The 25,794-nt window shown below is 35.0% G+C and overlaps 1 protein-coding gene across 1 annotated transcript; it reads right to left on the bottom strand.

The window, feature by feature from the left end:
- Positions 1-1,712: 1,712 nt before the first annotated feature.
- Positions 1,713-25,338, bottom strand: LOC115629841 (mitogen-activated protein kinase ERK-A). The gene is made up of 8 exons (XM_030526422.1): positions 25,184-25,338; positions 24,886-25,060; positions 14,170-14,296; positions 14,002-14,112; positions 13,804-13,938; positions 13,451-13,735; positions 13,198-13,386; positions 1,713-2,001 (listed from the first exon to the last, which is right to left on the bottom strand). The coding sequence occupies exons 2-8, from the start codon at positions 25,041-25,043 to the stop codon at positions 1,876-1,878; spliced, it is 1,131 nt and encodes a 376-aa protein (XP_030382282.1). The 5' UTR covers positions 25,044-25,060; positions 25,184-25,338; the 3' UTR covers positions 1,713-1,875.
- Positions 25,339-25,794: the final 456 nt, after the last annotated feature.

A 25,794-nucleotide genomic window follows, 5' to 3' on the forward strand; every position in this document is an offset into this window, starting at 1 on the left:
TTAGATATGATATACCTTTTAGTAAAAATAATAGAAGAGCCAAAGTAGAAATATAGCTGCCATTTTAGGTGTCTCCTTTATCTGATAATTTTTATTGGATCTTACTTAAATATTGATATCATACTATATAAATACGGGTCTGTTCAAAAATTAATAATTCTCAAAGTTAACATGCATTCGAATTATACGCATGGAAAATGATACTAAAAAGGTTATATTAATATTAATAGCACTTTACTGGCATTATATGTTCTGTTTACATGGTCATCTCGCCTGTACCGGAAATTAAAGGAACTGATCAGAATAATGTACTACAATAACGTCGTTGAGTCCTTATAAGATGCTGTGACTGGTTTTTAGTATTACCAATAACTTCAACAATTATTTTAAATATTTTAGAATGCCGCCTCAAACCATAATTCAAATTTTAAATGAGTGATGCAAGCATATTGCATTGAATAACAATGTCTGGACAAATTATAACACAAGAAGAAAAATTGGAAACAATTTTTCATTCTGATATCATTCCGAATTCAGCATGGCAGACCTTCAAGGGTTTGAAATCTTAATAATTACATTTGCATGAGTTTCGAGATAAAATTTTTGAAAATCTTCAAAAGCAGGTAAGTAGATCTGCTTGAAAGTTTCTAAAACACAACTATCAGAACAATATTGGTAGTTCCAGTACTAAAATCTGTTAGATAAGCTATGATTCAATGATAATAAAAAAAAGGATAAAAGTTGCTGTTCTCATCTGTCCGCTTGTAATAAATTTTATTCAAATTATTATTAATACCAAACTATGAATTTTTGAAAATTGTAGAAGCAGAAATTTATCACCTATTTCTTTATTTTAGAAGATAGATTTTGTCTTTTTAAATTTCGATTTTTTATTTTTGTATTTATAATTATCTGTTTTACTTATTTTTCTGGTTGCAGGTTAACGCGTCCGCACAAATAAATTTAGAATTACATAAATGCCATTCCATTGTAATATAAATTTGTACAGGTATTGTTAAAAAGGGGACAAGCACTTGATGGATTCAAAATTATAAGTGATAGTATTTTAAGGATAAACTTACAACAGATACCACTGAACGAGCGTAGAATTTCAGATCAACAAGTTACAAGGCAATAAAATGGTAACAATTTCAGTTTAAGTACTGCAACTTTGAATTTATCAAAAAATTTAATTAATCATATAATTTTCATAACCCATAAGCTTACTAATCAAAATTTGTATTTGCCAGAAAAGGCATTACTATATCGTATTTTACATAGCTGCACAACGACGTGTTGAATAAAAAAAAGCAAAATCTTCGTGGTTGACTATTTTATCTAGGGCATCAACTTATTTTTGTTAGAAAAACGGGACTGTGGACCCTTAAGGTACGCAATTATATTTATTTTGATTTCCCCTACTCTAAAAATGATTGAATTTAAATAGAATATTACTTCATGAATGAAATATATATACAAAATAATTCTGACAGTAATAATGTAAATACTTTTAATAAAATGTTGTTCTTTCATACTATTATTGTTTATATAATTCCTTTCAATATATTACCTTATTCGATTTTTAGCACAAATAAATATTCAAATCTAATTATGTGCACATACACTTTCGGAAATAATTAAAATTTTTAATTTTATATTTCTATAATTATTGATACTTGTTGATAGATTTATTTACTTTTAACGAAACATTGAAATTTACATGCATGATGCATGCACAAAATCATCTTAATTAGTGAACTATTTTATAAATCACAATAATTGGCGGTAACTGTAAATATAAAACGGTTAATCAAGGTGTCCAAGTTAATCAACGTGTCAAAATATGGTAGCATAGTTTTGTTTTTGCTGTACATTTTAAATCGTTTGCTCTGGCTGTCGCTCTTTAAATTTCAACGTTTCTTCAAAAATTAGGGACTTGAGAGCATCTCGCGATATATCATCGTTTTCCATATTGATGCGGAATGGTACTTCGGCAACGGGCTGAAAAAAAATATGTATAGAATATTACAATCACATAAATATACATAACATATACACGTATATTTTAGTTCTGTGCTTTTTATATCCTGTACCGAAAGGGTTAAATGGTAAAGATAGAATAAACAAACTTCGTACCCAGATTCTCCTAAGTGCGAGAAAGGACAAGTTTGTGTTTTTTTCTGATGCATTCTGATTTTTTCATTTTAAGTGACAGGTAGAGGGTATTTAAGAAGCGAGCCTTACGCTTCACTTTAGCACTTCTTTCTTGTTTTTATTATACCCTGTACCCAAAGGGTACACAAGTTTTTGGCGAATGTATGTAACAGGCAGAATAAGGCGTGGTAGACCCCACACAGTATATACATATATTATTAATCAGGATGACAAGACGAGTCGATATAGCCATGTCCGTCTGTCCGTCCGGTCTGTCTGTACGAATGCAAGGATCTCAGAAAGTATAAGAGCTAGAATAACCAAACTTGGTATACAGATTCGCCTAAGTCCGAGAAAGTATGGGCCTGAGTTTTTTTTCGATGCACCCCCCACTATTGTTGTGATCCGCCTAAAAAAGTTAGTATCGAAGCAACTGAATCCAAATTTTTTCTGGTTATTCTCTCAATATATCTTAACCAATCCATGTACAAAACAAAACATAATCATGTAAAATCTTAGCATAGAAAAAATGAAATCCAAAACAACTAGTATGAACTCAATTTTGCGTATTTTGAAACTTTCGCACGACGCTTATCAGAATCCAAGGAAACTTTTTTTTTCTACTTTGTCAGTTTTAATTACGCTTTTAATTATATGTGGCATACCTTCGACTAAATTTTCTTTAATTTCCTTTGTCACTCTTAAAACCACTTCGCATCATATTGCCGAGAAGTATATTGTTCTACTTGGGACTTCTGTGCAATCCTTCAGCGCCAGGTTGTATTTTAAATGAACGGTATAACCGCATATTTTCAGAGCAGATCTCCAAATTAATTTTCTTTAAAAATTTTAATATGAATATGAATGGAAAACATTTTTATTAAAAATCGATGTATCGATGTTAAGTTTTTCGATTTTCGTTTCCGATATATAACATTGATGTTCATTTCGGATTTACATCAATACTTATGATGCAAAGGATGAAAAAAGACAAGAATTTGAGCCCTAATGATGCTGCCGGCAAGCCAGTTAGCCAATGGATTGCATATCGAGCACTTAAGCGCACAACGTAAATCTCAGAATTGAGAAAGAAGAAACCGGCCTTAAGACGAAAGAACATCAAAGCTCGATTAAAATTTGCAAAGGCTCACAAAAACTGTACTGTGAATGACTGGAAAAAAGTTATATTGCCGGGCGAATCCAAATTTAATCGATACAAATCGGACGCGAAACAATATTGTTGGAGAAAGCCCGGAGAGTCGATGCAAAAAGTTCACGTCCAGGATACAGTGAAACACTCGGACATGACCTGGTCTGAGGCTGTTTTACTTAGTGGAGTCTTGATCCAATAAAAATTGATGAAATTATGAAAAAAGAAGACTATTTAAAAACTTTGCAGACCCAACATTGCGACTTTGGTGACAAATACGCGTATTCTGAAAATGAGACCACATTACAATATTGTTGGAGAAAGCCCGGAGAGTCGATGCAAAAAGCCCACGTCCAGGATACAGTGAAACACTCGGAAATGACATGGTCTGGGGCTGTTTTACTTAGTGGAGTCTTGATCCAATAGGAAATGATGAAATTATGAAAAAAGAAGACTATTTAGAAACTTTGCAGACCCAACATTGCGACTTTGGTGACAAATACGCGTATTCTGAAAATGAGACCACATTACAATATTGTTGGAGAAAGCCCGGAGAGTCGATGCAAAAAGCTCACGTCCAGGATACAGTGAAACACTCGGACATGACCTGGTCTGAGGCTGTTTTACTTAGTGGAGTCTTGATCCAATAAAAATTGATGAAATTATGAAAAAAGAAGACTAGTTAAAAACTTTGCAGACCCAACATTGCGACTTTGGTGACAAATACGCGTATTCTGAAAATGAGACCACATTACAATATACAATATACTAGTTGTTTGTGTTTATAATTTTTTTACGTTAAGATTTAAATGATTATGTCTTGTTTTGTACATGGATTTGTTAAGATATACTTATATTGAGAGAATAACCAGAAAAAATTTGGATTCAGTTGCTTCGATACTAACTTTTTTAGGCGGACCAACACTCAATGGCTGCAAACATGTACTCATTTTTGCACGCCACTGCATGTATATTTATTTATTTCCACCGACAAACAATGCAGTCGATGTACATAAAAAAATCAATACAATACAATAGAGAACTTAAACTTAGTAAAACTAAAGAAATAAAAAAGCATATAAAAATGACAAAAATATCTAATAACGAATCCGACACGGTGGGGGATTTTTAATTGCCAAAGGCCAGCTATGCCCCGATTCACAGCAGAGAGTAGTCAGATACGTTATTAGACGTATCAAAAAAGAAGTGGAGATGAAAAAATATAGCAACAAAAGATAGAAGAAAACAAAATAAAATTAAAATACTTAAATAATAAAAGATAAAATATAATCAAAAATTAAAGTTGAAGAATCACTGACCCGTTGGGGGAACATTTATTAGCCAGTCCGGGAAGCTATTCCCCCTACTCACAGCAGTGGTGATCAGTGATTCTGTCGGAGGTAGCTGAAAATAGAAGATTTTAGTGAGGAGAGAGAGAGAGCTCACTTGAGATTAAAAAGTCAAAAGTATTATAATTAACGCATAATACTCGAAAAGGATTGTGCATGGGGTAATCACTAGTGCATCTGTTAAGTTGAAGAGGCAGAAAGTTCCTTGTTGGCCTAGAAGGAACCGAAAAATTGATACGGCCTAAAAGCATAGAGGAATCAACATCTCCGACAATCAATTTGTGGAGGAACAGAACAAGAAGTATTCTACGGTGAGCTTCCTACTGGAGTAGGAAGGTAATCGTAGATTTAGATCCCAGTTTAGACCACGAAGAGCAAAAAGAAATTTCTGTTTCTGAACCGATCCTGATACAATTTATACTGAGGACACCAAACACATGAGCAGTATTCTAGCACTGGCCGTACTAGAGAACTGTACAGTAACTTGGTGGTGTAGGGGTCGTTAAATTCTCTGGACCAACGTTTAATAAAACCAAGAACACCCTTAGCTTTGTTAACGATAGTGGAGATGTGAAGATTGAAATTCAATGATCAATGTGATCAAAAAGAACTACAAGATCTTCAACTGTAAATATACAGTGCAATGGTATATTGTCAATCGCATAAGTACCTAGTCTGGACGAGAATGATAAAGTGGGTCTTTATACGAAAAAATTAGCTTCACATCATCGGCATACACTTTTATTTGATCAACATTGTGGTTTTCTTGTAACGGTCTTTTTTAATGACGTTCTGCTTGGGACTGGAAAAATCGATTGACACCAGCGAATCTCGTGCCAACTACTGAATCTTGCTAGAGCGACAGGACGTTCGAGCTGGATATATAAATATATTTTCTGTTATAACAGGTAATGATAACGTCCTCCGGGACGCAACATGGTCCTTCGAAGACAACAGAACGGCCATTGGATTGGATTACGTAACATAGTGCTAAGAAGCCAACAGAACGGAACTTGGATTGCACAAAAGCGACGCTTGATTTGGTCAGAAATTCCTGGAAGTTGTGTATGATTGCTAAGCACGATCTCGGACATACACACATACTGAAATTCACACGTATACGTACATACTCACATGAACGACGACAATTGCGAGTGTATGTATATATTGAGTGTGTAACGGAGAAATCGACAGCAAAGCGCATTACAAAAATTAAAAGCTGTGGTATGCATGTACTGTTAGCTGCGCTTGAACAGACTCAAGCATAAAAGCTGTATATATACATGTTGTATAGTTGGTGATATTATTGGTGGGAACGATTGGATTGCGTGGAACATTGTGACGTCATACGCGTTCCAACAACAAGAAAAACCACAAAGCTGGAAAGGTTGCTTAGCAACATCAAGTTATGGACACGCCACGTCCAGACCCGAATATTGGCAAGCAGCATGGCACACTTACACAATTAGACGACTAAGGACACTGTAATGCCAAACAAACATTTACTATTGCCTGCATCTACTCCGAAAGGGGTAATCAAGCGAGATGTTGATGGTCAATCCCAGGAGCATAGCGTTCAACATTCTCATACAAATGAACAACAAGAAGATGGCGCCAACGAAACTCTTATGGATAGACAAACGATTCGACAAGATTTACTAACATTTTCTGGTGATCCAATGGTATGGCCTATGTTTTTCTCGGAATTTGAATGTAGCACTGGCGCATGTCGATTTACTAATTATGAGAATATTAATCGTTTGCGAAAGGCATCAGCAGGACGGGCTAGAGATTGTGTTCAGGCACTATTGGTGTTACCACCATGTTGAAATAATCATGAATATTTTGAAAGAACGATTTGGTGATTCTGATCATATCATAAGGCAGTTAATTGAGAAAGTCAAATGTTTCCCGGTAATTAAGGATGATAAATATGAAAGACTCATAACATTTTATGATTTAATTACGACCTTGATACACATCAGAGAACTGCAAAGCGTATGTTCGACCACCCGTGCTGAAAATTCAATAAAATCAGATCTTTGCTTGGCTGCAAACGAGCTCGAACGAGTTGAGTACTCTCAGCATTTTTCTTATGATCGAACTTGAACGAGCCATCGTTCTATTTTTATGAACAAGCACCGGTCTTGATTGATTTGCTTTCAAAAAGTTCAGACTCGGTCACTTCGAGTATTTTGTTCATTGCGAACGGGTACCAGCCTTGATTGGTTTGCTTTCAAACAGTTCAGGCTCGGTCACTTGGTTTAAGATGACTGGGTCCTGATCGAATCAAACCAGACTTTCGAAAATAAGCGTTTGATCGAACGAGTATAGCTCAGTATTGTTTGGGTATTGCGCGAGTTGTACTTGGGTATTACTCGAGTATTGCGCAGGTTTTATCCGAGTATGTATCGAGTATTGCGCGGGTTTTACCCGAGTACCATTAAAAAATGCATGTACGAACATATTTATGTATTTGTGCGTCCATGTGTTGTTTGCAATTATGCGCAAACATGTGTATATGTATGTATTTTTAATAAAGAGGTACAGAATGAAAACAATATATTATGATATTCATCATGATTTTATTTCTTAAAAAAGGAACTCAAATATCCTAAAGTATGCAAATTAATATAAATTAAAACAGCATAACTATTTTGAATAAAGGTATTTCTTTTCGCTAATAGTTTCCATAGATTCCATTTAATTTATATGCATATACTTGTATATGAAGTTATAATTGAAATAATAGCCGAAAAAACAATAGAAAATGCAAGTGCACGCGCCGATATCATTGGTCATTTCGGTCATGCGGGCATGATTGTAAATACGACGTTCGATCATTTCTTGCACGCAGGCAAACAGTTTCGCTCACAACCGCTCACTTCTGAGTTTTTGCAGTTTTGAGTCGAACTGACTGGTTGGTGAGGGTTCGTTCACAACCGGTCATTGCTTGCATTCATGCAAGAACTTTCGGTCACAACCGCTCACTTTGTAGTTTTGATTCGAACTGAGTGTTCGTTGAGGCCTCGTTCGCAACCAGCCATTGCTTGTCACTAATAGTGACTCACTATACCCAAATGAAATAATCATAGCGAGTATGGGTAAATAAGTACTCGAGTATGACCGAAAATGTAGTATTCGTTGCAGTTCTCTGATTGTTATCAGTCGAAGACATTGATCAAATTCGTAATCCACTGCTGTTTAACGAAATATTAGAAAAGATTCCAGTTTCACATTTTGGAGTGCTCAATACTACAATGAACCAGACAAGCTTAGAATTGTTTTCGATGCGGCGGCTAAAAGCCATGGATTTTGTCTAAACGATTTTCTTTTGTCAGGCCCAGACCTTTATAATCAACTTTCTGTGTTGATACATTTTCGGAAACACAAAATAGCTTTTGTCGGTGACATAAAAGAAATGCTTTGACAAATTCAGCTTCAAGAAACGACCAGACATGCACAAAGAATCTTATGTAGCAAGAACAGACAACACAGACCTAAGGTGTATGAAATCCAAGTTTTATTTTTTGGAGCAAAATGTTAATGTGTAATTGGACTTCAAATTTACCAGAGGTTATAGAACAAATATACACTTCTGATCTGGCGACTGACAAGAAAGTAATAATTTGACTCAGGAACTCCCATTGAATTGGGACTATGAAAAATACGTTTTTACTTTCAATTTACAAAGTCGCACTTTGAACTTTTAAAATTGACTAGAAGACCAACAAAGGGCGAGGTATTAAAGCTAACAATGTCAGTTTTCGATCCGTTGGGACTTCTTTCAAATGTTCTTATTTCAAACAAGTAAAAAAGCTAAAGTCGGGTGTCCCGACTTTGAAATACTCTGTACATATGTTTACAATAATTATAGAAAATAAAAAAAATTAAGAAAATAAAAAAAAAATTTGATTGATTTTACCTCTCTCGGTATTCGAACTCACGTAAAGGGTGTATAATTGCACAATTACATAGCAATTGCGTCTGTGTGAGTGTATGTATGCCTATGCGCATCAATTCGTGTCTGTGTAAGCATTTTCGCAGTCAACCAAACAGCAACATCAACAACAGCCGCGGGCAGCGCTTGAGCAGCGCTGCAGCAGCAAATATATTTATGGCTATAACTTCTTGGTAAATCGGTCTATCATAGTGAAACTTGGCATACGGACACAAATTTACTAACTGGGGGTATTTGCAAAATTTTAGTTCGAAATTCCAAGAATTACGGGAGTTAGAGAAAATCGCATTTGCGGGGGAGAGGGGGGAGGGAGGGGAATTCCAAAATATAAATTTTCTGCGTATTCACACAAGGCATCTTGGACTAAAATTTGGTGTGCCTAGGTCTTATAGTCTCCGAGATATAGGCGATTATACGAATGAAAAATCGGGAAAACCCCCATAGGGGGGAAGTGGGGGGTTGTACAGAATACACACATAACGCATCTTTGTGCAAAATTTGGTGTCTCTATCTCTTATAGTCTCTGAGATCCAGGTGTTCATACGGACGGACAGACGGACAGACAGGACTAGATCGACTCGTCTTGTCACGCTGATCAATAATATATATACTTTGTGGGGTCTGCCACGCCTCCTTCTGCCTGTTACATTTTTCAGCTCCCGCAAACCTAATATACTCTTGTACATTTCATGTACAGAGTATAATAAGATACTTTTCCAAGCAATTTGGGGCAGTGGTATAAGTTGGGACGACATCATCACAGACGAACATTTTGAAATTTGGAAAACTTTATGTAATTCTTTAGGTAGAATATGTGACTTTGGTACAACAAGAGCAATGACTTTCTTGCTATTAAACGAATGCGACTTGTGCATATTTACGTTTTGAACACAATACAAAAGCCGAAAGTATTTTGATACTGGCCAAATCACGAGTTGCACCAATTAAACCAATGTCAATTCCGCGACTAGAGCTTCAGGGTACATTGTTTGGAGCTAGACTTAGCAAAATAATAAAGAAGGATTTGCAGATGAACATCACGAACACATTTCTGTGGACAGATTCAGAAATTGTCTTATACATATTCAAGATTTTCGAATTGATTCCTGAGACCGGTGGCATAGGTACAAAGATATACCTATACCTATTCTAAGTTTCTTAGGAACTCTTGAATATTAGATTTTTACTTTTATTTTTTTATATATAGCTATTAGATATTGATAATTAAAAATCCATAAATATATTTAGTATTTAATTAAGGGGACATTTCTTGTCTTGAACAAGTAGAGAAGCTAAAGTCGGGTATCCCGACTTTGAAATACTCTGTACATATCTGTAGAATAATTATGCGTGTCTCGAGTGCCTGAGCAAAGTAGTAACAACAACAACAGCTGCGGGCACTACTTGGTCTTATTTTCACAAAGATGCTTTATGTGTGTACGCTGTGCAAGTTTGTTTTATTTTGTTGATTCCCCCCCCCCCCCCACTTCCCCCCTATGCGCGTCTTCCCGATTTTCCATTCGTGTTATCGCCTATATCTCGGAGACTATAAGACCTAGGGACACCAAATTTTAGTCCCAGGTGCCATCTTTTAAAATAACGGTAATATCAAAAACAAATTTTGCATATATATCAATTTTACTGAGGTATGTACATATATCAAAGCTTAAGCGAATCAAATTCGAGGACGACGAACTTACCGCGAAAGAATTAGAAAGAGCCGAAATGTTGATATTTAGGAGAATACAAATAGATTGCTACCAGACCGAAATAGAATGTTTGAAAAAAGACGAACCAATACGTAGTTCAAGCAGCTTGAAATCACTACCAATTATTTTGTCAGATGATGGTTTGCTTAGACTCAGAGAAGGCTAGATTTTAATGAAAATGAGTTTGACCTTGATATGAAAAATCCTGTTATTTTGAGCAAAAGAGTATCCGATTACGAAATTGCTGATACATTACTATCACGTAAAAAACTGTCATATGGGTACTGAATTCCATTTGTGATTTCCAATCTTAGACAATCATCACTATCATTGACTACAATCATTGACTATTGTCAGCACTGCAAAAACAAAAAAACTCTGTGTCAATCACCAGTGATAGGACAGCTTCCATTATATCGAATAGAACCAACTGCAAGAGCATTTTTTATCCCGTGAGTCCATCTCGAAGTAGCTGAGGATTTGTCTTGTAATTCGTTCATGCATGTGTTTCGATGTTGGCTGCCGACGTGTATTTCCCACCGAATTATACATGGACTAGCAGGTCTTGCAATCTTTGCTGGGCTAAGTAAAATGTGCTTATAATTACAAGTTTATTTACTATATAATACTAGCAGGTCTTGCCCGCCTTTGCTGAGCTAAGTAAAATGTGCTTAAATTTATAAGTTTATTTACTACTTGTATATGATATTCTTCTTTCGACGCTCTCTAAAGTTTTTTAAAGAGTTAATTTTCCAAATAGCAAATATAGTACAATAAGTACTATGTACCGAAAAGTCCGACGCATCCATTTAATTTTGATTTATAAATCGGGACGTTCCGCCAAAATTGGAGCGTTCGGCAACCCTGATATGTACATACATTTAAATTTTTCATGCAGGCGTTATCCGCTTATATACTTGTACATACATACATCCATATATAAGTATGGATTAAATTTTTTAATTCAACACTAATTTGTGTCTTCAATTCCAAATATGATTGTTCTGAATGTAAAAGGTGTGTTTCTGCTTTTGTAAATCGCATGAATACACTCACAAAATAGGCTTAACGGTATATGACTCTTAGATTTGTTCATAATACATTTGTAGCGTTGTTAGCTAACACTAAAACGGTAAGTCGCTGTAAATATGCGATCAGCTGAGATGCTACAGATGGGCATGTGTCGGATGCTCTATGTGCTAGAGCATCAAAACTATCGATAGTTGAATCCGACGATACAATCAATAATTCCAGAAAATTTAAATAATAACATCTTATAATTTATTGAGATCAATTAGAACAAATAATATACAAACATACATATGTACATCTGCCCGCAACGCGAAGCAGAATATACGTAGGTCCGCTTTCGGTTTCTGCTTTACTATCGCTTACGCAGTCGTTGCCTAGCGACGGTAACTGTAAACAGTCAGTCAAGACAAACTGTTTTATATATATAGATAACGGAACTAATTTTAAAAGTGCGAGTGGGGGTATTAAGGACATTAGAGTTGGCTTTAAAATGAAATTAATTAAGTTAAAATAACAACGAAACAGTGCACTTGGTTTTTCAACCCGCCTCTGACCCCTCACATGGGAGGAGCCTGGTAGAGACTTATTCAGCCAGTCAAAAAATATTTGTGTGAGTTGCTTAAAGAAAGGTATCCCAAGGAGTTTAAAACTCTCTTTTGTGAAATTGAATTCATTTTTCATCATGAACTTCGACTTCTTTTGTACATATGTGCGCATATATGTATGTGTATATATATACATATACAAGGAATGTTGCAAAGTAAATAGGACTTTTAAAAAAAAACAGTACAAATGGTTTTTTCGGCAAAATCAATTTATTTTATTCAAAATAGTCTCCTTCTGCTTCAATACAGCTTTTTGCACGATCCAAAAGCATGTCAAACGAGTGCTTTAGCTCGTTGGCCGGTATGGCCGCCAGTATGCCGGTGCAAGCCCTTTGAATGGCCTCTACGTCTGCATAATGCTTTCCTTTCATGGGCAAATGCATTTTTCCGAAAAGGTAAAGTCGCACAGTGCCAATTTAGGTGAATACGGCGAGTGGTTATTGGTTAAAATGTGATTTTTGGTCAAATAATCGATCACAAGCGTCGATCGATTCTGAGCAATTTTTGGTCGTCAGTAAATTTGGGCGGAACAAACCGTGCACACACCTTTCGTAAGCCCAAATGTTCGGTCAAAATGTGATAAATCGATGTTTTGGAAATGTTCAATTCCATTTCCATAAATTTCAATGATGATTTCGGCTGATTTTTAATGAATTCAAGCACAGTTTCGATGGAATTTTCGGTGATCACGAATTTTGATTGATTTGAAGGCAATCATCGCCATAAACTTGTTCCATCAATTAAATCGTTTCGGTAAAAGTTTTACCAATTTTAAAACAAAATTTAATGTTGGCTCTTTGATCGAAGGTCATTTTCGCACCGATAACACAAACATACTGACACTTAAAACGCAATAACTTCACTTCCAATCCGTGAAATGTCATGAAATTCTCACTGGACACTGGATCGATAAAGATAGCAGATTCTAACGCACCAGTCGACATATAGATAGCGCCACCAGGGGGCTCCAAAAACTCCACAAACCCCGCATGGAGGGGAAGTGGGGGGTAAATCAAAAAAATAAAACAAACTCGTATAGGGTAGATACATAAGGCATCTTTATGTAAATTTTGGTGTCTCTATATCTTATAGTCTCTGAGATATGCACCAAACTTAGTTAATTTCATACGAAACCAACTCTTAATACTGCCAAAAGCAATTTTCATGCAGCTGTCTTGCCGATGCAGCTATACTGTATATATATATATAAGTATATGATTTCTTTTCTTTAAGTTACCTCATCTCCGGGGTCGTAATATTGCTCTAAGTATGGATGTGCAAGAGCTTCTTCAACGGGAATACGCTTGTGCGGGTTAAATGTTAACATTTTTCCGAGTAAATCTAACGCTAACGCATCAGCATTCGGAAATAGCCTCGACCACGGTACATTCGGCTTGAATGGAAGGGACTCCAAATAATTTCTAGCCTGGGAATTTGTTACAAAAAACAACTTTTATTAAACATTCAAGATATTTTGCTTTCGTCCATACCTTCTCATTTATTATACATTCCAAATCTTCCTGTGATGGCGATCCCAATACGCCCAAAATGTGGTTAAGTTGATCTAAATAATGTTTTCCAGGAAATATTGGTCGGTTGCTTAACATTTCAGCCAAGATGCATCCTACCGACCACATGTCAATAGATTTAGTATATCCCTTTGAGTTCAGCATTATTTCAGGTGCACGATACCACCGCGTAGCTACGTACTCCGTAAGAAAACCAGTATGATCATGTTCCGGATCAGCAATTCGAGCCAAACCGAAATCGCAGATCTGGTAACAAAAACCAAAAAAAATTTGTAACAATTACGTTTTAATTTAAATAATGGTATTCAACGAACTTTTAAGTCGCAAGTCTTGTTTAGCAAAAGATTGCTTGGTTTTAGATCACGATGTAAAACGTTAGCCGAATGAATGTACTTTAAACCGCGCAAAATCTGATACAGAAAGTAACAAATATGGTCATTGCTCAGCCTCTGTAATAAAACAAATGTTGTATCATAAAATATATAATAAGTGCAATTGAACATTTAATTTACCTGTGTTTTAAGTAACTTATACAGGTCAGTCTCCATTAAGCATTGTACAATATATACGTCCCTCATTTGTTCTATGCTATCTACTCGCAAAATATCTCGAATGTCTATAATCTACAATTATAGATTAATATTACAAGTCACCATACAAATACATAATTGCACACTTACATTTTCATGTTTGAATCGCGTTAGTATAGTTATTTCTCGCAGGGTACGCTGACAATAAGTTTGGTGTTCAAAAGGTGAAATTTTTTTGATTGCTACGCGTTGGTTTGTTAACGTGTCATCAGCAGATCTGTAATTAAAAACATTTGCTTATATTTTAAATAAAATTAAATATGTGTGACCAGGATCGGTTTTTACCGATAGTTCTCAGCAGGGTTCGTAAAATGTGCTCATTACCCGCTGCTACCCATAAGGAATGCTGTCTCGGGTATTAGTGAGCCGCTGCCGCAAGAGGCCGTGACTCGAGTAGGTCGCTGCCGTATGAGCCGTCTGCAGAAGCTGACGCTCGTTCGTGCCAAACAGGCATATGTACATTTTTGTGATGTGTAAATTTGTATGATGTGGATATACTTGTGTGTATATACTTTTTACGGCGAAATGTGCGTGATCCTTTTCACTCTGCATAGCCATAAATATATTTGCTGCTGCAGCGCTGCCCAAGCGCTGCCCGCGGCTGTTGTTGATGTTGCTGTTTGGTTGACTCCTAACATGTTTACACAGACACGAATACTCGAGCATATACATACATACACTCACATAGACGCAATTGCTTTGTATATGTGCAATTATACACCTTTTACGTGAGTTAGAATACCAAAAGAGTTAAAATCGATCAAAATTTTTTTTTGTAATTCTCCTACTTTTTTAAATTTCTATAATTGTTCTAAACATATGTATAGAGTATATGTATGACGTTATTGTACAGCTTTTTTGTAGGCTTTCTTATCTTGTAAGTTCAGACTTTGTTGTATTAATCATATTTGTATTTTAAATATTAATCTTAATATATATATAATATGTTAATACATATATATTGTTTTGAAATAAATCGACAGAACTACTTGTTGATTTAAATAAATAAATAAATAAATTTCAAAGTCGGGACACCCGACCCGGCTTTTTTACTTGTTTAATAAATAAAATCATGCTGAATATCATAATATACAAATAAATAAATATGTTTTGTTTTCATTCTTTACCTCTTTATTTAAAATTAGCAGGTCTTGTCCGCCTTTGCTGGGCTAAGTAAAATGTGCTTAAATTTATAAGTTTATTTACTACTTGTATATGATATTCTTCATTCGACGCTCTCTAAAGTTTTTTAAAGAGGTAATTTTCCAAATAGCAATAATAGTACAACTAGCAGGTCTTGCCCGTCTTTGCTGGGCTAAGTAAAATGTGCTTCAAATTATAAGTTTATTTATTACTTGTATATGATATTCTTCTTTCGACGCTCTCTAAAGTTTTTTAAAGAGTTAATTTTTCAAATAGCGAATATAGTACAATAAGTACTATGTATGGTCAAGTTATCCCCGAAAAGGCCGACGCTGGACATTTAATTTTGATAAATCGGGACGTCCCGCCAAAATTGGAGCGTTCGGCAACGCTGTAAATACATTTAAATTTTCCATGCAGGCGTTATCCGCCTATATATGTACATATATACATACATATATAAGTATGTATTAAATTTTTTAATTCAACCCTAATTTGTGTCTTCAATTCCAAATATGATTGTTCTGAATGTAAAAGGTGTGTTTCTGCTTTTGTAAATCGCATAAATAAACTCACAAAATAGGTTTATATGATGCCCCTAACTATTTGATATTTGCGTTCTTTGTAATTTGTTGTTGCTGCATAAAGTTATCAATGAAAACCCAAATGCCAAATGTACTATACAAAAAAAAAATTACTTTTAAAAATGTTAAATAATTTTTAATTTATTAACATTTATTGCTCTGTCAGTGCAAGACGAATGAACATACATACATACATAGATGTGTACATGTACATAGATGTGTACATATGTATGTGTGTACATTCACACATTAGTGCCTCACATTTTGCTTTGGCTATTTCAATCGTTTGCACGCAACTACACGAGCAGCTGCTTGTATGTGTGTGTGTGTATGTATACTTAGTTGTCCCCAACTGTTTGATATTTTGTATTGTTTGTTCTGCCTGATTTTGTAAAATGCATATTTTGAAAATCCTTGAATGCAAAGTTGTAGATTTAGTTACGTAGATTACAGTCCCCAAATTTGAAATCGATCGGAAAAAATTTATAACACAAACTTTTCATTTAAAAAGGTGAATAAATATTAAAACCCCAATGATTCAAGCTCCACCTCAAATTTCGAAAATCCGAGTATGCAGTTTGTCTTGGAATTCTTTTGGGAGTATACATTTTGCATACAAACTTTGGAGCTCGATTTCCCCCCTTTGGAGCTCGAATTATCTTAAATCCCTTCTTATCGCCAGCCTACACTATGAAAGGATACTTGAGTCGAAATTTCAGCTTCCTAGCTTTTACCGTTTGGGCTGTGCGTTGATCACCAATCAGTCAGTCAGTCATTCAGTCAGGACAAACTGTTTTATATACTTGTATATAGATAGGTACATACATATACACATGTTTGCGCATAATTGCAAACAAGGCATGGACGCACAAATACATAAATATGTACATACATGCATTTTTTAACGGTCATACTCGGGTAAAACCCGCGCAGTACTCGATACATACTTGGGTAAAACTTGCTGTAATACCCGAGTGCAACTCGCGCAATACCCAAACAATACTGAGCTATACTCGTTCGATCAAACGCTTATTCTCGAAAGTCTGGTTTGTTTCGATCAGGACCCAGTCATCTTAAACGAAGTGATCGAGCCTGAACTGTTTGAAAACAAATGACGAAGCCTGGTCTTCTCGAAAGCAAACCAATTAAGTCCGGTACTTGTTCGTAAAAATAGAACGATGGCTCGTTCAAGGTCGAACATAAGTAAAATGCTGAGAGTACTCAACTCGTTCGAGCTCGTTTGCGGCCAAGAAAATATCTGATTTGATTGAATTTTCACCAAGGGTGGTCGAACATACTCGTGCAGTTCTCTGGTACATATGTATATTTATGTATGTATATAGTATGATAGGAATAAATTACTGGCCTTGATTTCTAGAATTAAACGTTGTACAATTTGGCAAAGGTTTTTGGTCAATTTATGCAACTGCACAACATTTAAATTAGCATACACACGGGACTGAGCCGGAACGTCTGGCAACGCTGATATGTATATATGAACATTTTATTTTTCGATGCAGGTGCTATCTATCCTTATATACATGTACATACATATAAGTGTACTAGCAGGTATTGCCCGTCTTAACCCGGCTCAATATAATGTTTCCAATTGTATTTATTTTGTGTGTGCATAACCTACCCATATGTTTTCACCTTATAAGTTACCAGTAGGAAGGCATTTAAGGTATTTAAATGAACATTTTCTGTTCTTGACAAAAAATTGTTCAGTAGTCCGTTACATTTTTGTTCTTGCCAAACTATTTCGTTAAACGAACATAACTAATATTTTTTAATATATTTTTTTTGCCGTGCAGCGATGAGCCACGATCAAAAAGCACTGACAATTCTCATCTCAATTTGCTAGAGTAAAACTTTCGATAGTTGAAGCCACCGATACCATCAAAATATCGAAGTTTGAATGCAATAAGCAGAATATTTAAATAATAAAATCTAATTATTTATTGAGATCAATAAGAACAAATCATATACATACATACATCTGCCCGCAATGCGAAGCAGAATAAGCGTAGCTCCGTTATTCGTTTTCTGCTTTACTATCGGTTACGCAGTGGTTGCCTAGCGACGGTAACTGTAAACTTTTGGCGTTTTGCCTTTGCAATTAACATTAAATGGTCAAAACGAAAGAAGATGTGCGAGCCAACAACTTGAAGTTGTTGTTGTTGTTTTGTATGTACATGCTACATACATATACAGGCATACATACTTACATATGCTTGTACATATGTAAGTATGCATGGGCACACATAGACACGAACTGTTGCTTGTTGTATGTATGTGTGAGTGTGTGTATGTGATGTCCCCAACTATTTGATATTTGATATATAAAAAACATATTGCTATATTTTAATCGTTGAATGCCAATTTGTTGATATAGTTATGTTGATTACATTACCCAAATTTGAAATCGATCGGACAAAATTCATAACACAAACTATTCATTTGAAAAAGTGAATAAATATTAAAACCCGAATAATAAAATTAAATGCGATATATCGAAAATATCGATACTTGTGTTGATATATCGTAATACATGTCGAATACAAATACATCGAAAAACATCGTTTGAGAGGTATTGATTATAATACTGTATTCGATTGTTCACTGTACACATATATACATACATACATACATACAAATGTATTTGTATGTGTACGGTAACTGTAAACTTTGGGCATTTTGCGTATGCAATTAACAGCCGTAAATGATCAAAACGAAAGAAGATTTGCGAGCCAATAACTTGTTGTTGGTGTTGTTTTAAAAATTTTGATTTGAAATCATAGAACACTATTTATTACAATTAAACAGCAGTGTTCGATGGCCCACTGCATACATACAAACCTATATATGTATATAAGAATGTACATATGTACGTACATACTTACTTATTGATGTACATATGTACATAATATACATACAGACGTATGTACATATGTATGTATGTACGTATGTAATACATATAGTGCTGGTGTAATTCATAATGCGAATTTTTTTCTAGGGGGAGCAATGTCCCCCCTGCCCAACCTGCGTACGCCCTTGTAGTCCGTTGTCCTAAAAACCCCTTATGCCAAATGTACTAAACAAAGAAAAAATAACATACAAATGTTTATGTTATAATGTTAATAATTTTTAATTAATTAACATTTCTTGTCCTGTCAGTGCAAGACGAATGTACTTTTATACATATGTATGTATGTATGTACATACATGTGTACAAATGAACATTCACACATTAGTGTCTCACATTTTGCTTTGGCTACTTCAACCATTTGCACGCAACTACACGATCAGCTGCTTGTATGTATGTATGTATGTATGTGTGTGTGTGAATGTATACTTAGTTGTCCCCTACTGTTTGATATTTTGTATTGTTTGATCTGCCTGCATTTGTAAAATGCATATTTTAAAAATCGTTAAATGCAAAGTTGTAATTTTAGTTACGTAGATTATATTACCCAAATTTTAAATCGATCGGACAAAATTTATAACACAAACTTTTCATTTGAAAAAATGAATAAATATTAAAACCAATAATTCAAGCTCCAATTTCGAAAAACCGAGTATGCAGTTTTGTTTGCATTCTTTTATAGATTATAAAAACCAAATTTAAAGTTGATCGATTCAGAAATGCAGAATTTTCAAACAAACTTTGGAGCTACTTTTCACCCCTTTGGAGCTCGAAAATCCCTTCTTAGTGCGCATCTACACCATGATAGGATACTTGAGCCCAAATTTCAGTTTCCTAGCTTTTACCGTTTGGGCTGTGGGGTGTTGATTGTGTTTCAATTTTTCCACGAAAAACCCCCCCTTTTTCATGGTGAAAACCCAAGTATACAGTTTTTCTTGTATTCTCTTTGAGAGTATACAAACTAAGTTTGAAGTTAATTGGATGAAAATTGTAGATTTTTCATACAAACGTTGGAGCCCGTTTTCCCCCCTTTGGCGTTCTTAGTTCTTCTTAGTTCTCATCTACACCACTGAAGACAACATGTGTCCAATTTTCAGCCTCCTAGCTCTTACCGTTTGGGCTGTGCGTTGATTGCAAATAGCTTTTCGTTTACTGTATTTTCCACCTGAAAATCATTATTATTCAGGCCGCAGGAAAAATATTGAAAATCCAAGTATACAGTTTTTTTTTGTATTCTTTGTGAGAGTATTCAAACTAAGTTTGAAGTTAATCGGATAAAAATTGTAGATTTTTCATACAAACGTTGCAGCTCGTTTTCCCCCCTTTGGAGCTCGAATTTTCCGAAACCCCTTCTTAGTGCTCACTTTCACTATAAGAGGGATCTTCAGCTTCCTAGCTCTTACCGTTTGGGCTGTGCGTTGATTGCCAATCAGTCAGTCAGTCAGTCAGGACAAACTGTTTTATATAAATAGAGATGTATTCAATTGTACAGTTGAACACTTATCCATATGTGTATTTTGAATATGAATGTGGTGAGTGTAAAAGGTGTGTTTCTGCGTTAGTAAATCGCAAAAATACTTTCGTGGAATGAACTTAACGCTTAATGTCTCCAAGAATTTTTCAGAATACATTTGTAGCGTTGTTAGCTGACGCAATCGTTTAACACAAATGGTAAATCGCTTGTACAGCTACAGCTCAGACAGGCAGACGGCTAGAAATTGAGAGTCAGATGGAAAAATGTTCTTGTAGTAAAAAGGAATAAAAAAAATATATGTATATATATAAGAATAACAGAAACTAACTTAACTTTACTTAATAGCATTACTTATGCCACATATATATATATGTATATATATTTTAATGGAATATGCAGTCCTAGCTCCTTTTACCTGATGGCCATCGCAAAGAAATGAATGTAACTGAGATATACCTAGTACACTCTTCACTTCCTTCCATTTTTCGTTTAACTTATAATGAAGGGATAACTTTTCAATTTCAGCAGAAGGCATAAAATATATTTTAGTTCTCGAGCTGAAGACCCACGTTGCCATTGCTCAACATCATTGCTAGCTCATAATTTTAATTATTTGTTAGCTCTTTATAAATAAATAAATATTTTAGTTCTATTAATGTTGTTTTCTGCACATTGATAAAACGAAAAAGCATCCTCTAAAACAATGTTTTTCGATTTGGTTACTTGCCACACTTTTCTTTTAATTACGGCACCAACTCCATCAACTGCTCCCTTCCCGTGAGAACTTGCAAAAAAATTCCATTCGATATATAAGCATCTAATTTCTTTAATTATGTCAAGCTTGTCAAAATTTATTTTTTAATTGACTGCAGCTTCCATCCGAAAATATTAAAATTTTGCAAAAATGCCCATACAAGCTTTTAATTTCGAATAAAAGCTTTTAAACAAAAATAAATACGTCATGTTTATCATGCGTAAGTTTATCGCTTATTACCGCAAAGGACTGGGAAGCACCAGCCAACCAAGCTACGCAGGTAAAAATTGTTACCTGCGGTAGCTAAAATGAGCACTTTGTACTTCTTTTTGGTGTGTCAACCTATAATTTTCGGCGAAATCAATTTAAAGAACGAGCTTGGAAGGCTTTAGATTAGTTTTTGCTTTTTACAAAAAAAATAGGTTTTTAATGAGGGTAACTTAGTTTCCATTTCATGTACTAACTCAGATAAAGTAGGAACTTGTATTTGATAGAGTTATGTGGTTATCTATTTTACGCCATTGTTGCCAGTTAACTTCCTCTTCCATATTAGCCAAATATGCAAGAGGAATAAACTGATCTTTTAAATCTGTAAGGCACCTATTACAATTGTTTGTCATGCAATATTCATTTTGAGTATCGCAGCAAACTGCTTTAAGAAATGTTTCCAAGTCTCTGGGAAAACATGGAATAATTTTCGTGCAACTTTCCAAGAGAAAGCCGAAATTCTATCTTGTTTTAAATATTATTTGCAATAAAAAACTGTGTTTGCAGCTAATATTTTACGCTCCTTGTACAAATACCCTTGACGCTCTGATAACAAATGTACTTTTTCGATGTCGCACCCGACACCCAAATATACCTTAAAGCAAAGATAAAAATTGACCGTAATTGGCAATCGCATCGTTCCTTTTACATTTTTCTTATATTGCTTAAATATAAACCAATATTTAAAAGAGCAAATATCAATACATAATGTCTCTTATTAAAACAAAACGTGCAACAGATGTGTTCAAAACTTGACTTTTGCAGTTGTTCGACTTTGCATTTGATTTTTCCGAAATGTGTTATAAATAATCGTAAAATTTGATTACATTAGATAATTTGATAGATATCCTATACAAATATGTTAAAACATGATACTTGTGCAGACTTTGAGTTTTTTGGCTGCGGTTGACATTTCTAGAGACATGCCCATATATATTCTTGATCAGCGTGACAAGACGAGTCGAGCTAGCCGTGTCTGTCCGTCTGTCTGTCTGTCCGTCCGTATGAACACCTGGATCTCAGAGACTATAACAGCTAGAGACATCAAATTTTGCACAAAGATGGCTTATATGCGTCTTGACTTCAAGAATATATTGCAACAAAATTTAAATAAAATGGTCGATGGTTGTTCCAACAGGACATCGACCCAAAACGTACGGTTTACGTTGCCAGGGTTTGGTTGCTCCACAATGCACTACGCCAATTGAATATTTGACCGTAAAGCCCGGATTTGAACAATATTGAACACACATGGGAGCTTTTAGACCGGAAGCTGAGGAAATATGACGTTACCAGTGCGCCAAGCCTAAAGGAAGGGCTTCAGTCTACTTGGTAGGATATGACACCTGTAGAACTGCGATATCTGGTGGAGTCAATGCCGAGGCATCTTCAGACCGCCATTGAAGCACGTGGAGGTCCTACCAAATATTAAAATAAATATTATGCGGGGGTCAAGTTCTTTAAATCTCAGTATTTTTACGAATTGTCACGAATTTTTACGTCGAACGTACACTTTTGTGAAGGAAAAAATATGTTTTTTTCGTTTATATCTTTGTAACGACACCTCATAAGTTAATAATTTTTCGTTTACTTCCATAAGAATAGATAAGCTACGAAACTGCTTCATAGGTTTTTAAATAAATATTTAGTTCGGCCAGGTAGCAAAATATTGGATCGTATGTAGACCTTTGGCGCCCACTGTATGTACAGAGTATTTCAAAGTCTGGATACCTGACTTTAGCTTATCTACTTGTTCAAACAAACTTTGGAGCTAATTTTCCTCCCTTTGGAGCGCGAATTCTCCAAAATCCCTTCTTAGTGCGCACCTACACCATGGTAGGATGCTTGACCCCAAATGTCAGCTTTCTACCTCTTACCGTTTTGGCTGTGTGCTGTTAACACGGTCTCCTCTTGTTCCCCAACGTTTTTTTACGGGAAAACTTTCATATTTCAGGCCCCAAGAAAAATTTAAAACAAGTAAAAAGCTAAAGTAGGGTGTCCCAACTTTGAAATACTCTCTACATATGTTTATAATAATTATAGAAAATTATATTAAAAAAATTAAGAACTCTGAAAAAAAAAATTTGGATCTATTTTACCCCACTTGGTATTCGAACTCACGTAAAGGGTGTATAATTGCACATACACAAAGCAATTGCATCTATGTGAGTGTATAAATGCCTATGCGCATCTATTCGTGTCTATGTAAACATGTTTGCAGTCAACCAAAGCACCAGCATCAACAACAGCATGGGCAGCGCTTGAGCAGCGTTTCTGCAGCTCTTGAGCAGCAAATATATTTATGGCTATAACTTCTTGTTAAATCGGTCTATCATAGTCAAACTTGGCATACGAACACATAACTGGGGGTATTTGCAAAATTTTAGTTCAAAGTTCCAAGAATTACGGAAGTTACGATTTGCGGGGGAGATGGGGGTGGGAGGAAAATTTTGGCCTAGGGCTTATGGGAACTTGTATACCAAGTTTGGTTATCCTAGTTCTTATACTTTCTGAGATCCTTGCTCTCATACAGACAGACAAACGGACGCACATGGCTATAAAACTTGTCTTGTCAACTGATCAATAATATACATACATATGTATGTACAGAGTGCGTCATCTTTTATGTCGGTATGTAGATATTGAATAACTTTGTCATTAGTGAACCGATTGACTTGAGTAGACCAGTGTTGCCAACCTCAGTTTAAGAAATTGTACAGAACCAAATTAAATAAAAATATCTCATACTTGAAAATCGGTTGTTTATTTTCAAGGATATTCAATGTTTGCATACCGGCATAAAAGATGGCGCACCCTGTACATATGTATGTATATACTTTGGGAGGACTGCCACGTCTCCTTCTATGTGTTACATATGTATGTACATTCGCAAAAAATAATACATACATATGTACATACATATAAAAGAATTGAATGCTAGAGTCGAGTGAGCTAAACTGTACCCACGCCCACAAACATTTCTTTAATCAAATCTAAAATACATAACATGTAGTTTTAAAATAATTCAATTACTTCAATATTGCGTATGTATATGTGTTCGTGTATGTGTGCAGTACAGAGTTGAGCCAAAGCAGCAGGAACAACAGCTGCGGGTTGACCATGGGCGGAGATTACACTTGTGGCTATAATTTCCTTTCCATAGGACCTATCGTAATGAAACGTGACATGAGGACACATAAGCACTAAAGGAATATACATGCCGAATTCCAAGGTATTATGGAAATCGTGGAGTGGTGCTGTATTCAAAAAACAAGAAAAGAATGCTAAAGTCGAGCCAGCTCAACTCTTAAAACAACTCTTAAAAACTAGTATAGCCTTTTACCCTTTGGGTACAGGCTATAAAAATCAAACCTTCTCCTTTCTAAAATTTAGAAGAATATGGACACCAAGTGTGGTTATTCTACATATGTATGTACATATATAGCTCTTATATTTTCAGTGATTCTTGCGTTTATACAGATGGAAACAGCTATATGGATTCGTCTAACCATAAAGAATATAAACTTTGTATATACATATGTACACGCCTATATACCACGTATAGACATATGTTTTTCAGCCCACCTTTATTTTATAAAAGTTTAACCATTTCACTTTTGTACTTAAGTCTTGTTTGTAAATCTGCTTATATACTCACACAACCATGCCATAAGCTCCTTCGCCAATGTAAGTCAATTTCCTGTACCTTGGTCCTACTTCAAATATTTGACCCCTTATTACTTCAGCATTAGGATGAGGAGCAGTGAAAGCAGCGGCTGCACCTTCAATTCCAGAAGAAGTGTTATGTTCCGACATTTTCTCTAAACAGAATTCTATAAAAATAAAATATTTACAACTATAGCAATTATAACTTTAAAATTCATTTTTAATATATCCATCTTTATACATACATACATATTTATATACATATGTATGTACATAAAATTAAAAGATACCTGTTAAATTCTTTAGGGCAACACCCTTTCCTTATAATTCGCCTTTTTTGTTGGCCTTTCAGTAGGTTTGTACGAGCTAACAGCAAGTTTGTAGAAGTTGTATACCTATGTATATACAAAACCCACTTATTTCAAAATAATTTATTTATCACTAAAAACATTAAAATACTTTATTCTTCTGTAAGTGTATGTATATGTATAGTAGGGATGTGACTAGAGTTGACAAGCAATCGATAAGTTTTTCTTCTTATATTTTCACCATCGATATTTCTTACCCTTATCGATTATTTTTCAGATGTAATGAACCAGGGAAGACAGGATTGGCTAAAATATAAGCTTCAGATTTTACTCGTATTTATAAATACTGAAATATTATATATTTATTTTTCCAGTTTTATGTATAAACATTTATAATTTAATACAAAATTGCATACCAGTTAAATAAATAAAATCAATATATAGAGGACGTGTTTTTATACACTGTACCCAAAGAGAAAAGTGGTATACCAGTTTTATGCGCATGTACATACATATGTAAGTATAAACAGGGTGCGCCATCTTTTATGTCGGTATGTAAATATTAAATAACTTTGTCATTAGTGAACCGATTG

Source organism: Scaptodrosophila lebanonensis, unplaced genomic scaffold, assembly GCF_003285725.1.
Source record: "Scaptodrosophila lebanonensis strain 11010-0011.00,11010-0021.00 unplaced genomic scaffold, SlebRS2 tig00000166-arrow-arrow-pilon, whole genome shotgun sequence".
In the NCBI taxonomy this organism is placed as follows: Eukaryota; Metazoa; Arthropoda; class Insecta; order Diptera; family Drosophilidae; genus Scaptodrosophila; species Scaptodrosophila lebanonensis.

Bases quoted from the DNA above. Each gene is read 5' to 3' on its own strand.
- LOC115629841 (XM_030526422.1), bottom strand. From the start codon at position 25,043: ATGTCGGAACATAACACTTCTTCTGGAATTGAAGGTGCAGCCGCTGCT. The intron at 13,736-13,803 runs GTTCGTTGAATA...TTTTGTTACCAG, and splicing joins ACAAGACTTGCGACTTAAAA to ATCTGCGATTTCGGTTTGGC. The intron at 2,002-13,197 runs GTAACTTAAAGA...ATTTTTTTTCAG, and splicing joins ATTACGACCCCGGAGATGAG to CCCGTTGCCGAAGTACCATT.